At 40.9% G+C, this 18,657-nt stretch overlaps 1 protein-coding gene across 2 annotated transcripts in view; it reads right to left on the bottom strand.

Annotated features, from left to right (window-relative positions):
• Nucleotides 1-2,982, bottom strand: part of LOC109194485 (zinc finger protein 2) — a 37,223-nt gene extending 34,241 nt beyond the window's left edge. The window contains exons 1-2 of one of the 2 annotated variants that reach the window (XM_019365059.2): nucleotides 2,687-2,982; nucleotides 230-663 (exon numbers count right to left, since the gene is read on the bottom strand). In XM_019365059.2, the coding sequence (XP_019220604.2) occupies nucleotides 230-401 (172 nt within the window). In that variant the 5' untranslated portion in view covers nucleotides 402-663; nucleotides 2,687-2,982. The remainder of the gene's footprint in view (nucleotides 1-229; nucleotides 664-2,686) is intronic. The other variant, XM_025911817.1, reaches the window with a different exon arrangement.
• Nucleotides 2,983-18,657: the final 15,675 nt, after the last annotated feature.

The raw sequence follows: 18,657 nt of genomic DNA, 5'->3' as shown, positions 1-18,657 counted from the left end.
GTACTCAACACTGGAATCTGTTGGAGAAAAAAAGTTTAATGAATAAATCAATTAAAATGTATTAAAACCTAACCTATCAGTGACCATGGACCTGCACCAGTCCAACATAGTCCATCACTGGACACTGACCCACAGCACTGATAAATACCCAGTTTAACTTCTTCTAGTAAAGTCAGTCACACTGAAGAATCTGAGCTTGAACAGCACAGAGTTAAAAACATGTCCATACCTGTGATGTGTGAGTTTCTGTCGGGTTTCCGGCTGATATCCAGCAGTCTGTGCTGACGGTTGATCTCCTCCTCATACTGGACGATGGTTTTTTGAACCTCTGAGAAGATTTCTTCACAAACAGCAGTTAGTCTCTCCTTGAGGAACTCTCTCAGATACTGAACTGAACTCATTGCTGCTTCAACTCAGGCTGGACGGATCGATACAAGCATCGATGAAGCGATACAGACGTTGGTGTCAGATCCACACTGATGTGACGGGATCAGTACTTCAGTTTGTGTCTCTCCTCTAAGTTCAGTCCGCTTCATCAACAGCAGCCATGTCTGCACACACACCGCTCCTCTACCACAGTAGTGCTGTCCTCCTCCGTTCTTCTTCAGGGCTTGATGGCGTTTGACAAATCAGCTTACAGGTGCATTAATCCCGCCCACTGGACTGGAGTGTGGACAGGAGAACAGCAGGAAAAACAAGGATAATTATATTCTTTCATCAATCTTATAATTCAATAGTACAATTTCCCATTTACGCCTAGATTTCTGAGTTTAATGAGGAGTCTCTCTTTCCATAACATGTTGTATGGCTGTATTAAAGAAGACAGCTATCATCATTTCCTTATTTGTTTGAGCTTTCCTGATTTCTGATTCCAAACATAATAAACTATCCATCGTCCCTCTTTCTTTATGAAACCCACTCTGATCCCCAGAGAAGAGACTGTTGGTATCTAAAACTCAGCTTCATCTGTTTTCATTCTCTCCATGGTCTTCCCCAACAATACGATGGGTTTTAACTAGTTTACTATTGTCTTTAAAATGCACACTGGAATCATTCAACACGTTTATGAGAACACATCAATTTACTGGAAGATTTAATTACACACTAATCAATATTACAAACAAATAGTATATTTATTTAAATAAGCTCAAAACATTTCTGACTGTGTGTTTAAATGAAATAAAGTCAAGGGTAAGTCAAGGTCTCCTCCTGACGCTGATTTTCTTTCCACACTTCTGGGTTTTTAGCACGGCCGTCATCTCTGCTCTGTTTAGCTGTTACAGATAAATGATCAGACTGTGCATCTTTACTTTAAGTTCAGCCTTTTCTTCATCATCAGTTGCATTTATATCGTTCACTAACACCTGCTGTCACAGCTGACAAGCACATTATATCACTAACACTGTGTTCTGTGAACTATTATATCTTTCTCCCCTCTCATCATTAATACACACCATATTATTATCTTATGGATCAGGCAGCAGGTTATTGAGTCGTGTGTCTTTACCTTGCTGAACCACATCCACATAGTGAATCGTGAGATAACTACCAACTCAAAAACACGTCTATATTTGTACAGTCAGAGGGGGACTAGTCCATTGTTGTCCTCACAGTTTCAGTCTGGTAGAGAAGTGTTTCTTTCTCGATCCCACAAACAGTATTGTGAGTCTGTCTGCTGCACAGAGCCGACCGGAGGACCTGTGTCTGTCAGACCCCGACACAGAGCCCCGCCGTCGCACCCCCCGCCAGCTTTTTAATAACTTGGCCTACCCTTTATAGTTTTGTTAATATTGGCATAAATGAGAAGTGTTATTGTCATATTTGATATAGGCTACTCTGTGTTTATTAAGGCTGTTGTGTGTTTAACATGTTTTAATGCTTTGTATCTTGTTCTGTTTAATCTGAATAAGCATCTAAAAACAGTCAGTGATCACTGTCGGCCTCTCTCAGTTTTTATTACCACTGTTCAGTTTAAAGCTCAGTTTTTAAACCCTTACGATGTCTCTACAGCCCAGCCCATGCAGCAGTATATTAATGACTAACCTCGTATTGTGGATGGATTATCTCAGTTGTTCTCCTGACTGAAGTTTGGTCCGTTTATAGCATCCTGCCATGTGATTACATTTGTCCCTAACCATCAGGAACCCTCACGTTAACTTTTATCAAATGGTAAAAGGTTAGCATTCATCCTCCAGCTTCACTGTGTTTATATTATGCTAACATAACTGTGTAGCTAGCCACCACGTAGCACATCATTATATACCAGCTAGTCCAGCTAGCTAACCCTACAAACATCACTGCTGTTTAGTTTTCTGTCTTCATTTATGTCTGAGGTGATAGCAGAGCTGTACCTTTGAATTTTTCAGAAATCCCTCAGTCAGCGTTTGCGCCTCAGTGACACTAAGAGCTAGACCAGCACAAGCTTAGCCTTCAGGTGGGACACCCAAGGTGGTCAGATCTTAGGGTAGAGGCCTGACAAAGTGCAATCCAATTACATGACAAAAACTGTTTTCCAGAGCACCCCACCATCCCATCTCTTTGCCGCCTCCGTATCCACCATGTTGTCCCCTTTACTTTTCTGTCTGCCGCCTCATATATGCCTGTCTACAACGGGCCGGATATTAGCACTCTTAATCTCCCTACAGGCGTATTTATCGGTGTTGTAGCTGAATCTGGTTCCACTCACCGAACCACGACCGTCTGGAGACGATTTTATGATCACTTTAAATCCGTCCTCGTGTCTCGTTGTCACGGTTACACTGCGCTCACTGTCCGTTTCCTCCACATTACAGGTTTACTTTCACTCTGCTTGTTGTTCTCCTTTTCCGATTTGTTTTTTATCTTATTTCACCTTTACATCATCTTTCCCGCCATCTACTCCTGTTCTCATTTCACTTCCGTCACTTCGCTCTGCCGCCTGCTGTCCATTCACAGCCTAACCGGCCAACCGTGGCCATCCTCTTGTCGCCCCTCCCCCCTCCACTCCTGCTCTGCTGTGGTTTGTTGTTGTGTGGTCACGTGACTGAGCAGACGCCCTCGTTTGTTTGTGGTTTCCAAAACTTATAGAGACAGTGTAAACAGGTCCAACAAATCTGCCATGTGTTGAAAGACACTTCTTTAACCTTGTTATGATACAGTATTTATCACAGGTCCTTCATGCATTCTCCTGCTGTATATCATTACATAAGGAAGAGCAGCAGTGTTTAGAAGCAGAGACAGTAACAGAACTCATTATATTACTAATATGGTTCTTTGAATATTTCTCTTTCAACACATTACTGAGAAAAATATATAAAAATGTCGTAAATTCTTCTAAACTGAAGGCTAAATCATCAACAGCAGAGTTTGGTAACAGTATGAGGACACTTTTTGGTACAGCATCAAAAACTACAGCAGATTTGGCTGTGCATTTGACTTTTCTTTCTCCTTTTTCTTCAGCTCTGCATTTCTAGTAGATCCTGAGTCCCCACCCTAACTTTCTTCATGATCTTGGCTCTCTTCTGCAGGAGAGCTGAGAGAATGAAGCTGCTCACTGTTTGGTTTTGGTTCACTGTGGTCACTTTCCTCATAATTATGAGAAGGTATCAGCCTCCTGCTTCAGTTCAAGCTGCTCTCCCTCCTGACTGCTGCAGAGTTTCTCTTGACCAGTGTAGCAATGATCAGCTGGAAGTCCAGTCTTCTTCAGCTGCTAACTCTGTTTTTCTCCAGAACAGGCCTCAGTGTGAAAGTCTTCCTGTCCTCTTCATCCCAGAAACCTTTAATACAGCAGCTGTGTCCACAGTTTGTCATCACCGGAGTTGTTGCCATACTTTCTGCTTCACGAGCAGTTCAGGCTCATCTGGGATTTGAACCCGAGACTTCTCGCACTGAAAGCAAGAATTATACCCCACACCTGATGACCAGCAGTGCTCTCAGATGCTCGGTTATTTTGGTAATATGCTGACTGGCTGTCTTTAATTTGTTGGAAATGGTAATATTTGAATATTAAATCTGAAAGCTAATCTTTCACATACACAGTACTAATGAAATCACCGTCCTCCACTGCTTTATGTTGGCAGGTCCTGTGTGGAGAGAGTCTAACTGGATGTTGTTACTGGGAGGTGGAGTGGAGACGGAGAGGAGTTGAAGTCTAGATTTGGAATGAATGATAAAGTAAAGGTGAAACACACTGTAGTGTAAAAATGAATAATTACACATGTGTGATGCATATATAAAACTTTCAAGTTAGAATATTTTGAAATATTCTAACTTGAAAATTCCTCTTTGTAAATCAGGTTAAGATTAGTGGTACAGGTTGTATCACAGAGTCTCTCAGCCTTCCCTTCCTACTTTGTACTCATGTTACAAGTTTCTATCAGGGTGCTGGCTGTATTACACAAGGTCCTTACCCTCCATCTTTGTATCTATGTATACAATACGTAAATCTCAAATCCACCAATTATGGTGGACCAATCTGAAGGAAACTTTACATGAACATTGTTACACATGCAGCGAATATTAAAATCTAAATGTTGAATAACAAAACAAAAAAAAACCTTTTATCCCAATCTTTGAATTCTTGGATTTACAGATTCATCATCGCCCTACAATTCCCGAGACCATTTATAGTGATAATGGTCCATATTTTGTAAATGAAGTGATTAGATTAATGGCACAACATCTAGGGATAACACTAAAACATCATTGTTCATATCACCCACAAAGTGCAGGGTTGGTAGAGAGAACTAATGGAATAGTAAAGTTAAGACTTTGGAAGAGACACGCAGGACATGGTTAAACTGTATAGAATTAATTAGGAGGTATACGAATGTACATGAGGATTACTCCAACAGAGAACGGTCTGACTCGTTGATATTATATATGTTAGAGCATTTAGAGTTCTAGTCTTTTGTAGTGATGATAGGAGAGCAGAAGAGAGAGCATATTAGCAGATTAGATGCTTAAAATGTTTAAAAGTAAAGAAGTCTTGAGAACAAATGATCTGCCAGATGATTCTGTTTCTCCGCAGGAGCAGAGTCTGAAGTCTGGAGATTGGATGTTGACAAGGCCATGGAGAGGAAGTGCTGGTCCAGTCCACGGTGGGAAGGTCCATATCGGATGCTGCTGACGACGACCACAGCGGTGAAGTTGCTGGAAGGAACACTTGGATACATCAAGCGCACTGCAAGAAGGTGACACACATCCAGGCCAGCTCGGGGTAAGTGGCAGGAAGACCGGGTACAAAGGGGGGGGAAAGCCTCCAGGGCCCCTCGTCTCAATCCGGTGAAGAAACCAACTGAGCCACAGGTACTCATCAGAATGGCTGGGAATGTGCTGTGCGCCTTCTTGTGCCTGTGGACCCAGAGTGGGATGACAGGAGCGCACTGGGACAGAGCAAACCACACCCAGTACCCGCATGGGGTTTTCAACAACTACTGATGGCAGTTTGTGAACACAACCGCTCACATAAAGAACGAGACCAATGGTTATGCTTATGATGCCACTGGCTACACATTCTTCTGGACTGTGGCCATATAGCATCACTGAGAGCGAGACAGTTTGTTTGGTTGCCGTAGCAACACATCCAGGAGTGAACGTACTTGGAACACTGCCAACTTTTCAACTTCTGAACCTGAATGGAAGGTTGATTCACCAGTAGCTGGGAAGGTGAACTGCTCTGGTACGACAGACCTGATAGTCTGACTCCAAGTATCTGACTTGCTGCAGGACATTGAACAGCTAAATGAACGGGAAATAGGCCAGTTACCTATGTGTATGAAGGGCAATGGATTAGTCCAAGTTGGAGATTTCCCATGAAATCTGAGCAACGTCACCTATTCTTTTGTCCTCTGCAAGAAGGATGCAAACAGAGAAGCTTTTGTCTACATTTGCATCATGAACACTTCTCTAAGCTGGTTGAGGTTGTGAGCCAAGAAGATCAAAACACCTTGATCCAATTTCCTTTACAAAGCTTTTCCTGTGGTGACAACAGGACAGGAGAAGAGTTGTAAATGCAGATAATTCACCAGTTGACTCTAACCCCCACAGGATGCCTATAGTGAAAAGATCTGGGGGGGTTGATAGGAGTCATAAAGAAGGGTGTTGACCAGGCTACAGCTTTGAAGTTAGCTGAGAGCCACATGGACAAACGATAAAGTCAACTGATGTGTTTGAATGTCTATGTCTGTATACAGTTGTATTGTAGTGACATATGATTTTTGAGAATGTTGATTCTTCTTGTTTGACTGTTACATTCAGTTGTTTACTTGCAGGAATACATAATGAATCGCACGACAGGAGTAGATGCACCACAAGGCTGGATAACTTGGTTAATGTCTGGTCCTTGGTGGCATCTTCTTTTGAAAATATTAATTCCTGTTTTTGGACTGTTGACACTGATTTGCTTACGTATAGGATGTAGTTTACTGTGTATGAGATCAATGAGAAGCAGGTTAACTGCTTACATGTATTAACTGTGAACTTTTGCATCGATAGAAGGTGAATGAAGAGGAGTTGTGTATGAATGAAATCTACACTGTCACTGTCCAAACAAAGGGTGCATAAGTTGAAATTTAAGTATATACAATGACAAAAAGGGGGGAAATGTTAGGTCTAATTGTTGAATGTTGCCATTGTGTTTCTTAAATTTGTACAGTCTTAGTTTAAGCAGTATTATCAAAGCCATTCCTTTGATCCTGAACACCTCTAACTACTTTGTGTTGGGGGAGGTTTTATTGTAGATACATCCTATCTGAAAGATCTGTTTCTTGTGTTGTAAGCTTCCTGCTTTTACGACCCTTTGGTCAGCAGGAGATCTCACACACACACGCACACACACACACACACATTCCTACTTACATATAAAGGTTCACACATATACATACAATGCCTTAGAACCATGTGGGCGTTGCTTTGCTGTGTTTTGTGTGAACTGTCTCTCAATAAAAGGCAGCGAGAGGAGGCCGGATTTGGGGTCATTTTCGTGCTGGACACAGATGAGGCCTCCCTTGCGCAAGTAATCGATCGATCACTGACTGTCTTGTTTTCATTCATGATGAATAAGTCTCTAGAATTAGCGGGGTTTGTGGGAACAGACCCAACAATGCATGGATGTGTGGATGAATGAATGGATGGATGTATGGATAGATGGATCTATATGTTGTGGTGTAACAGGGGACAGAAGACCAGAGGATAGGCCATATGGGTTCTATTCACATACGGGTTGCTTAAAGGCTGAAACATGATCTGTTTTTAAATGTCACACTTTTTTTTACTGCACTTTCTTTTTTAATCATTTAAACACTAACAGTCTAAGCTGGGGAAAGTGCATGAATCCTTGGGCTAATCACATTAACAAAGATAACTGGAGTCAGGAGTATTTGAGCTGCTTTGACTTACATTTTCAGTTTGCTTTGCGTGCACTGTGCCCCCACGAAAAGAGATCACAAGAGAAAGAGGCGAATGCCCTGAAGGAATTCTTAAATGCCAAATAAGGATAAAAAAATAAAGCAAGAGTACCAACTCAAGGCTTAAATGACTCTTTATTAATAAGCAAATAACTGGAGCTGGTTCATTCTGTTTTGTGTACTGATGAAACTAAGGTGGGATTAAGGCATAAAAAGGATACAAGGCAAAATCTTGATGTTTACATATGGTGGGTGAGCTTAATGACTGCTTTACTGTCTCCGTGCCTATTTAGCTTTCCTTTATTGATGGGGAAAATGGATGCACAAGCACATAATAAGCCTGCAGTGTCAGTTTTTTGCAGCAAAATGTGACCGACTGTCCTTCCTGTCTCTATAAAGTTCACCCTCCCTCTCTCTATCTGTCTTCAGATGCTATCTCCCATCTCCTCTGTGTCCTGCAGTGTATCTGGAGTTCACCATTAAGAGTCTGTAATCAGATTTATTACATTCTTCACCTCTACAAAGACTTCATTCAGTTCACCTCCAGCATACTGTAAGACTATTGTCCTATACTTAGAGAAGGATGAGTGTGCTCATGCTACACTGTGATTTTGGAGTTTGGAGATTCCCCTCAGTGAATAGACATGAGGAGCCTCAGCAAATTGAATCCTTGGCCTCATTGACTGACTGCAAAAAGAAGTAAGATTGTGTTGAACTCTATGAATAAACTACCCTACTCCTCACTGAATTTAATACCTCACTAAAGTTTTTAAAAGAAGTTTATGACCTCAATTCCCAGTTTCAGTTCTTTTTTTTTAACATAACAAGATGTTCATTTGGTGATTCATTCTCCCATTTAGAGTCCAACAGATAATAAAGCAGAGAATGCTTCTATCTTTTTATTGATAAGTTGTTACTCTATGAGAGTGCAGTGTCTCCAGAATCTGAAGAAATCTCTGTGTGCAAGGGACAAGGCTGAAAATCAGTAACAGGACCCCTGTGATGCCTCAGGCAGCATTGCATTAAAACATTCTGTCTGTTCTGTGATCAGACAAATCCAAATGTGAAATCTGACGTTGAGAGGGACCATCAAACATGTCATCTCTGATGGTATTGGGTTGGATGAGTATCTATTGCATTGGCAGCTTGCACATCTGAAAAGATAACATCAGTGCTTAAAGCTATATAACGGTTTCTTTTTGAGGGAAGGCTTTGCATATTTCAGCAAGACAATGCTAAACTCCATACTGCAGCTACTAGACATCAAGACTTCAAAGTAAGAGTTCAGGCACAGAGCTGGTCTCGTTTTTCCTCGAATGAAATATTTTCTCATTTTGAATATTTGATATCTGTTCTGTTCTCTTGTAAATAAAATGTGGATTTTTGAGATTTACAAATGATTGCATTCTGTTGTCAGCAACCCAACTTTTCTGGAAAAAAAAATAAGATGGTGAACGCTGAAGTCAATGATTGAAAGCATGAAAACAACAGATCATGTAACAGCAGGTGAGATACTACGCATCATGTTGCTCCTAATGCAGACTGTGTTTTGTGGAAACGCTGCTATGTGTTGTTTCATGGGTCGTGTCAGATGATAGCAGATGATAGCTGATATGATTTTTTAGTTGGAGGACTTACTGGAGGAAGTCCAAACATTTCTCTCCTACGTTTGCCTTGAATGTGGCCACCAATAAGTCCTCTGTGATTAGTTTTCACTAACACTAGCTAGCCTAGCTCACAGAATCTCTTTATTTTGGGGGGGTTTCTTTGTGCGTTTTCCCACAGCTGTACTTTTATAGCATGCTTATCAAGTTACGCACAGTAGATCTGGTCGGATTATTTCTACCAAATTAGGTGTGAAATGTTAATCATTTGAATAAACCACCATTCCTTCTTTCCAGTAGTCCCAAATAGTTTTCCTCCTCAAATAGTTAGCTCTCAAATATGCCAAGCCTCAGAGCAGTCAACTTCAAGTCAAATCGAAATTCCTGATTTTTATGGCATTAGTGTGAATAAAGTCTAAGATCAGTTTAAATCTGCACCGACCACTCTCCCAGGAACTCGAAATCTTCTGTTTGTTCTTTCGGGAGCTATTTTAGCTAAGTGCTTCATTTTAGGGTTAGGTTTCTCATAAAGGCTGAAAGTTAAACACACAGTGAAGAAGGTTAACGTTGGGGTCAGGAGGTCAGGGAACAAATGCTGTAACTGTCAAGTCTTGAAAGAATAGTTAAAAGGCAGCGTCCATGAATCTAACAAGTTATGTGTGAGTCCTCGATATGTGTGTGTACGTGTGCACGTGCATACTGTACGTGTCTCTGTGTGTATTTTTACAGCTGTAGCAGAACTACTTGGCTGACCAGTCTGGGTCAGGTCATGCCACACCTGCAGCCGTGCTGAGCCAGCAGCCGGCTGGCCCAGCTCAGCTAATCTCGTTGTTTTTTTACCCCATCACTTTCCTGCCAGTGCCAGGGCTGCTATCTGTCCATCTGTGCATGAATATGTGAGAGTTGAAGTAGATATGTTTATGAGAGTTAGTTTAGAAGTTATCTTTTGATAGTTCCGCCTCTTAATGTCAAGTTAATGCCTATATTTTACTCGTTTACACTTAGACACACATATACAGCCCAACCATCACATTAGGCAGGGAGCGAAAGATGACAGTTACAGTGAAAGCAAAAACTGGATTTCCCATCACTGGCGTTTTAAAGTAAAAAGCTTTAAGACCTTATACTGGTTTCCAGTCACTGCTTTTCCACTACCTTTTACATGTCCAACATTTACCTTTAAATGTACCAGAAAACAGGAACCCTCCAATTACCTGTGTGAATGTGTGTGCGTGCTCAGAGACACACATACCAAAATAACAGTCGTGGCCACACATCAGGTCTGGGTGTGGTCCTCTATGTGGGTATGACTTTAATAAAGGAGGAATTTTGTTTTTAAAAGAAAGATTTTTCACTGACCTGCCAACTTCTTTACACTTGGGTTACCAGCGCTAAAGCCCCCAACATACCTCCACAAAGTCATGGATGTGTGGAGGAACTGGGTCACAGTGCAGCCATGACAAGGTTATAGAAGACTGCTTCAAAGGTCCCGTATGCATTTTAACTGGATTTGATCTTGCACACTGTACTGAACCACCACTTATTTCCTTTCCTTTCCTTTTTTTTTTAATTTTAATTTTGAATTGGTCTTGAGCAAAGGTCTTTCAGTGTTTTTCGTTGGTTGATCTTTGAGTCATTTTCAGTTTTTGTACCTGATCATTTTCAGAGGATTTTTTTTGTTAAACCATTTAACACTGACTTATGATTTTTAGCCTTCAAACAATTAAACAAACAATTTAGCAAAGAAATACTTTTAAATTGCTTTGTTATTGCTGTTATTATCAACCTGTTGTAAAAACAGAACTTTTTTTTATCAACAAGGTGATTCCCAAAGGACTATCAGATGAAAACATTGCATTTCTTAGCAAGGTGTGCACTGTGTCCTTAAAAATATTGAGAACAAAAGCAAAAGTGACAGGCCTAAAAAACTTTCTAGAGCAGATGAATGGTGTCTGAAAGTTATGTTCTTAAAACAAAGACCTGACACAGAGCCTGAGAAATGCATCTGGATCTTCAGTTGAACCTACTGTTCACTGAATCCTCATCAGAAATGGTCTCAGTGGCTGCTGAGAAGCCATTGTCAAGCAAGTGAAACAGGATGAAAACACTGAGGTATGTCAAACTACAGAAGAAGCGGCCTGAAAATCAGTGGAAACAGTTTTGATGCAGTGATGCATTCATTGTTGAAATTTTTGATTCATGTCAATATTAGTATACATGTAGGACAGGGGTGTCCAACTCCAGGCCTCGAGGGCCGGTGTCCTGCAGGTTTTAGATATCACCCTGGGTCAGCACACCTGAATCAAATGATTAGTTCATTACCAGGCCTCTGGAGAACTTCAAGACGTGTTGAGGAGGTAATTTAGCCATTTAAATCAGCTGTGTTGGATCAAGAACACATCTAAAACCTGCAGGACACCGGCTCTCGAGGCCTGGAGTTGGACACACCTGATGTAGGAGGTCGGTAGAGAGCTACAACAGTGAGTGGAAGCTCTGTCGTGGTTTGGAACTGCATTTCAGCTAGTTATGTTGGAGATGACAATATAAAAGTAGAAAAGTAAAAGTTCCGCTATGCATAGTGATGGGTAGATGAGGCCTCGTGAAGCGTTTCAGCTAGTGATGGGTAGATGAGGCCTTGTGAAGCGTTTCAGCATATTCCCCAAACTGCATCGACACTGTGTCGACACAGTGTTGCTGTTTTGCTCCATACTGACACCTGCTGGACCTTAAATATCATTGCAGGCAACTTACTTGAGACTCACAAGAGACACTGATTCAATGATCTAGTCATACTTGTATACACTGTAAGGTATTGTATTTTCCATGGAATCATTTTATATCTTTTATATTGCAAATATTGTAGACATCTTTAAAATATATTGTGAATGACATTAAGTGAAAATTAAAATGAAAGTATTGTGAATGTAATATTACCCATTTGACTCAGAGTTTATTATAAAATTCTATTCAGAAAAATAGGTTTATCCAATGTTTTTGCATTCAGTCTATTGCGTTTTTTTTTTTTTTTTTACACCATTTCCCCAGCTTTGGAAAACTCACAGGCACAGATGAAGCTGGGGTACACAAAAACTGTAAAGCCAGGTGGAAAAGGTTCAGATAAGATGTCTTCCTCATCCCCCAGTACCTTAAAGGATCCTCTGATCTTGGAATGTTTCTCTCCGACACTCTCCACAATACTAAGGGGTTGGCAGTCCTTTATAATAAAATTCAGGCCTGCCTGGTCCAGAACACTCTTGCTTGATTTGAAAATAATAAAACACATATTAATAAAAAAAAATGATGATAAAGCCATTCAGTGTCTATATAGGCCTACCTGTGTTCATTCTCGGTGTGTTTGTCTCCTCATTTTCATGTTTGGCTCTGTAATGCCTAAACACTGAGGAGGTGCTTTTGTTTGTGTAAGAAACGCAGAGCAGATGCGACATTTAACCTGCATAAAATGAAATAAATAATTTACACTGCAAGTCACATTGCTGTTTTTCCTGTTCTGATAGATTACACTGAAACAAAGACAGACAAACAGTTACCTTGCAGTGAAAAGATCAAAATGATCCCACACAGCAGAAACATTTCTTTTTCTTTCGGGCTCCGTTTTGTTTTTGGAGATGTGTATTTTTTTAATTTTTTTTTTTATCTTTGCGAGAGTAATTTTGTGTGTTTTTTGGTGGCGACTCGTTCCGTTGGCAGACACGGATGCGGTACCTTTTAAACACAGTTTGGCGCGTTGGCAATGAGCGATACAGCAGCTGTATCGATCACGTGACTTTTTCTTAAAGCGACGCACGCACCGATACAGGCATCGCTAGGTGAGCTTGATACAAGCGTCGGTGCATCAGTGTTGCTGGACCCATCACTAGCTATGCAATACCATCTGGAAACAAACTGGAAACCAGCTACTTCTGAAATTGTTATTGGGCACTAAGTGTTTATGTACAGGGAGTGTAGAGTGGTTTGTTTCAGCTTTTTTGCTCACAACAGCTGCCTGATATCAGTGAGAATGAACCCAAAAGTAAACCTGTCAGAACCAAAACTATTGGCTGAAACATACTTCTGTGGTGTGCTGCCACTACCACTGACTAATTTTGAACAAAAACAGGTCATACATTGTGAGAAATCTAATAGTTTTCCATAAATTAAACATGGAGCATATTGTTAGAAAGGAAATTAGATTCTTTCTCAACAGGTGATCCAGGTGATCGATATGTATTTTTTGTCTACTTATTCTGTTGGTTTTTGTTTTTTGCCCTTTTCCCCCGTCCCTCTTCTCAGCTGTTTTTCTTTCCCCAGTAAAGAATTAAAAAAATTTAAAAAATAATATCAGTTATGCTGGGATCAGTTTTTGAATGGGTGACAAATAGACGCTGTTTAGTATCCGAGTGCAGTCTGTACCATTTAAATTCCAACAACAATGAACAGCAGAGCGCACTGACACTATACGAGGACATTTGAAGTTTAACGTGATGTCGTGAAAAAGCTCAAAAGGATCCCGTTTAAATGGAGGACGTGCTGAGGAAGACTCCGTTACTAACGCCGTTAAAATGAGTTTTTCTCACAGGGAAATCTTCAGCACTCCTCTGTAGGCCCGCCCCAGGAGATGGATACACCCAGCATTTCATCAACACTGTGATGGAGACCTTTGGTTTGTGTAATGTTATAAATACTCGGATACTCCCCAGAGGCTCCAGACTTTTACATAAAGATATTATATTCAGTCCTGTAAGTTATATATTTAAAAATATATGATCCTCTCTGGTTACTCTGGTATGAATAACTCTGCATCACTTTATGGTAAATAACACACTATCTGCAAAAAACTGAAAGAATTCCAGATGACAAGTTTGTAGTTCAACATACAAGTGATGACCTTTGACCTTCATCAGGTTTTATTTAATTGTGTCAGAGAAAATCTCATATGCTCTTCATGCAGGTGAGTACATCAAGTGTTTAAAACGGAAGCTGTGCAGGTCTGAGATACAAACTCAGGTCCTGTTAATGCTGATATATAGTGACACAGTTACATGAGTGATTAAACCTTTTGTTTTTTTGTCTTTAACTTTAACAACAAAACAGCTGCAGCTTTCACTGACAGCACATGTGGTACTTTAACCTTTGTACTGTTTTCATCAGTTCATTTTGCAGTTAACATGTGAACATGTTGGATGATCTGTCTGCTGTCACTGGGTGGTGCTGAGGTCTGAATCTGAGGGCAGCTCCTGTAATCACAAAGACAACAGAATCATCAAACTCAGATATAAATTTTATCCCTCAAAATTGAAATAAAGCTGATTCTTCTGTCCTCACACACTCAGGATCTGAAGTTCTTCTCTTACATTTTTTCAGTATTACAATACACTACAGTACTTTAATCCATAGTTCCTGATTAATGAGGAGTTACTGAAGTACAAGCTTTTAAAAAAGATGTTACTGTCTTTACAGATGTGGCAAGAGACTGAAAACATGCTGTTGTTTGCACATATTTCATAATCAGCTCTGCACAGGAGCCGCAGCAGGGTGCAGCCTGTTACCTTTACAGTATAATACTTGTAATAAAAGTGCAGTAACAGTAATTAGTGACTGAGTAGCCCGGGGCGTTTCTCTTGATTTCTTTAGTAAATTCATTCACCTGCACAGATTAGCTAAACGAACCCCGACAGCCGAGTGCTCATTTTAGCTAGCTAGGTCTCAGGATCTAAGGACAGTAGTTACGGATTAGCTTACAAACACGTTTAACTTACCGAAAACGTGCAGCGGGGCCTCGGGTCCTTCTGTCGGGTAGTCCAGTTTACTGAAGAGCACCTCAGGCTGTCAGGTTAAAACAGTCCGTCGTGTCTTCGTAGCGTAAACGCTGGCCCTCCTCTCAGAGCCTACGCTCTATCTGCCCGAACACAGATACGCAAGTTTCTCCGTGACTGCAGCTGCCAGTCAAAGCTGCTATGATGACGTTTCACCCCAATTTAACATCACCGCTGTAGGAATTAGAATCAAACTTATGGGAAAGGAGACCCCTTGGACATCAATCAGCATGATGAGAACTATTGACAACAAAAGAAAGAATCTTTGGAAAAAAATTATTTAAGGAGAATAAATTTATTTTAGTCTGACCCCAGTCCCATCCGCTAACATGGAGGAGGCGGGGTTTATGACCTATACTGCAGCCAGACACCAGGGGGAGATAGAGACGTTTTGGCTTCACTTTTGGGGAGCTGTTGCGTCGTCCATGTTTTCTACAGTCAATGCTTGGAACTTTTATCGCGATGTCAACAACTCTCTGCCGGAGGGTACATAGTAACGGTTGCTAAGCAGTCGCTAGGGGCGGGGACGATGGGACAGTCGTTTCCTGTGACGTAATCGGCTTGCCTTTGAAACTTTGAACTTTTGTTTGATGTCATCAGTCCCAAAACCCACAGATAGGACCAGAAACTGTCTCTGAAATAGCAAAGTTGGAACTTGCATTTTACACGCTTTCAACGTGGAAGGTCCATTTCAGACGCGATCAACTCAAAACCGAACAGATAGTCATTTAACCCATTCTAACATACAAATATTAGAAATGGAAAACCCAAATACAGAGAACATTATGGAACTGACAACAGCTCGTGTTCATGCTGTCATCAAATCCTTTTTTGAAAATATGACAGCTGAGCGGTGGCGTTCCATTAAATCAGGAAACCCTGACATAGCCACTAAGACTCTTCTGGCTGAGGCCATTATAGAGATAATTGAAATAGCATCGAAGCATTTTCAAATCATCTCCCAGAATGCCAACATTGAAGTGTCGGAGGAGGCTGTTTTGGATAGCATGGGTAACATACTTCCCAAGCCTTTGGCGGAAGCTTTGAAAACATACAATCGTGGCCACGAGGATAGCACCAAAAACTTAGAGGAGCTCTTTGCTAAAGAGGTTGTGCTGAGTGTTCAATCTGCTCAGTCTGCTGACAGTAAAACAAGCTTAACTTTAGAAGATCAGCACATCATTCCTCCAAATCAACTGAACAAAATCATCAATTTTGGTGGGAGAATGATTAAAGCTTTCATCTCAGTGATGAAGTCTGTCAGCATGAGCTCTGATACCGTTAGCCTCACTGATTCAGAGGTGGACACTGAAATTTTAGATAGCCAGCTGGATCGCCAACATGAGATACTCATGATAGGCTCCCAGGGCAGCTTAAATACGGCAACTCTGAAAACTACGGAATTTGTCATCCAAAAGGCTGTTGCTGAACTTCTCCCAGTTCAGGATCAAACTGAAGATCCTGAGTTCAACAAGTTGAAGTCAGCAACAATCGAAGAGAGTAAGCAGTTTGCGAAAGAGCTCACTCGTTCAGCCGAGGCAGAGATTCAAAATTCCCCAGAGAGTGATGAAGTTATCACTCCTGCATCATTTAAAGATAAATTGGAGCAGCCACAAAAAAACACCTTAGCTAAGATAAAAGCATTCTTTGCGAAGCAGTTTGCAAAAGCAACAATTCTTCGCGCAGTCAAAAACATCAGGGCAACATTTCAGAACACAGGGAAAGACGAAAGCAGTGAATCGCTGGAGCAGGTTGTTCATGATTTTCTGCTTCAGACCGTAAAAGATGTGAGTGAAAATGAAACCTGTCAGCTTGAACTATTTAAAAACATTTCTATGGGCAAAAGTCTGGAGTTCACCAACCAGCTCACAGAAATGCTCGACCACCATGCTTCACCCGGCATGGCACCTGAAACTTTGCCTGATCGTTTCAGAAGAGCATACATCAACAGAAAGGTCAGAGTTTTCTTGGGACTCATGAGGTGGTGGTTTTTCACCCAGGCTGAGAGCCAGAGTCAGAGCGTAATGCTTGCATTACGCGGTACACAGTCAGTGACAGAACCACAGACAAGTGTCCCAACATCCCATCCAAAACCTGACCATACTGTGCCAGACGCTTCTGTACGTAAAGCTTATATCAAAGTAATCCTTTGCAAATTGTTTAGCCGTATAGCTAAAAAATTAAACATCATGTGCACTTGTGGCTGCTCAGAGAACATCCACAGTTGGGTTCTGGAAGAAGTATGGGACCAACTGCAGGATAAAGAACTTATTATAACTCCCCAAACCCTTAAAAATCTTGAAAAGCACATTCTCAAAGACCTGCGCGATGTCTTTGGGAGTGTAGAAAGTGTTCAAGTAGCTCTGGAGTTACAGAAATCCACAGCTGTAAAACTCATTGCAACTAGCTTGACTGAACATCTGTCAAAACCGAAAAAGACGCCGTCTGCCATTGTCAGGTTTTTCACTGCACTGGCCTAGAAAGCCATCACCAAGCCGTTTAAACGCACAACTTGAAATGGTGGCTTTGAACACCAACTCAGTATTCATGTCTTTTTCTTTCAGATAAATACCCAAATATATAAAATCACAAATGTCGTAGCAAGAGAGAAATTTGATAAGAAGTGGATTCAAGTCCCCCAACCGGTCTCGGCAGATGGCCGCCCCTCCCTGAGCCTGGTTCTGCCGCAGGTTTCCTCCCATTGAAAGGGGTTTTTTCCTGCCCACTGTCGCCAAGTGCTTGCTCATAGGGGATCATCAGATTGTTGGGGTTTTCTCTCTTGCACTGTACGGTCTTTATAATATAAAGCACTTTCAATCAGCTTTTGTTATTGGGCCCTATTTAAATACAATTGATTAGCAATTTTAAAACAAATTCCAAATCAATAAAACAAATTCCAAATTTTAACTTGTATTTGTGTCTCTTTTTATTTTCTGTCTTTATATTCAACAGGCTAAATAATGAAATTCACTGAACTTTATCTTCTGTTTGCTTTTGCGATGTATAAAAAGGTCAAGTTAAGCGTGCAGTCTTATAAATATGAGGCAGTACTGAAGCGCTCAAGGTTACTTTGTTTATCAGCTGTTGATGAAGTTGTTTCTTTGTGTGTGACAGAACAAAGTAATTTTTAAATAACTCATGACCACAACTAGCCAAATTTGGCATACGCCATGAATTCATTTACTAGACGATGTCATTGCTGGAAAAACTGTCACTATGTGAGGGTGGGAAGATTAGCCAGTAGTAACCTCAGCGTAGGTACAAAGTTCTGTCTGTCTGTGTCACAGCACCGGGTCTGTGACTCAGTCTTTGATTATTGTGTTTTCTCAGCGTTTCCTGTTTTATTTTGACAGAGTCGTTACATTTGTTAGTGTCAGCTGTTTCCTCATGTGTTTCCACTCCCCCGATTACCCCTAGTGTGTATTTACTCTGTGTGTTTCGGTCGGCTGTTATTCCACACCACAGTCATCATCGTTTTCCCAGTTCATAGCTGTTCATAGCCTGTACTCAGTTCAGTTTTCTGCTTAGCGTTCTTGTTGTTTGTCTTCATTCAGCCCTAATAAAGGCTCACTTTTGTTTTGCTAACCAGCTCCGTCTTCTGCAGTGTCTGCTCTGGGGTCCGTTTAAAAATACATCGGCGCCCTGACAGCAAGTACAGTGAAATGACATTAAAGAATCATATAGTAATATTAATGTTTCTATACATGCATACAAAATTACAGTGATTGTAAAATAAAACCCAGGGTCACCCCTGAAGTTACCTAGATAAGCTTAAAGTCTTTCTTCATAGTATTAGAGGCCTAAGAAACAGGATTTTTGACTCATCTTGATAACCTCGGGGTTGATCCTGGGTTT

Source organism: Oreochromis niloticus, linkage group LG11, assembly GCF_001858045.2.
Source record: "Oreochromis niloticus isolate F11D_XX linkage group LG11, O_niloticus_UMD_NMBU, whole genome shotgun sequence".
Lineage (NCBI taxonomy): Eukaryota > Metazoa > Chordata > Actinopteri > Cichliformes > Cichlidae > Oreochromis > Oreochromis niloticus.
Note: the sequence above shows the minus strand (reverse complement) of the source record. Positions and strands in the feature narration are given on the sequence as shown.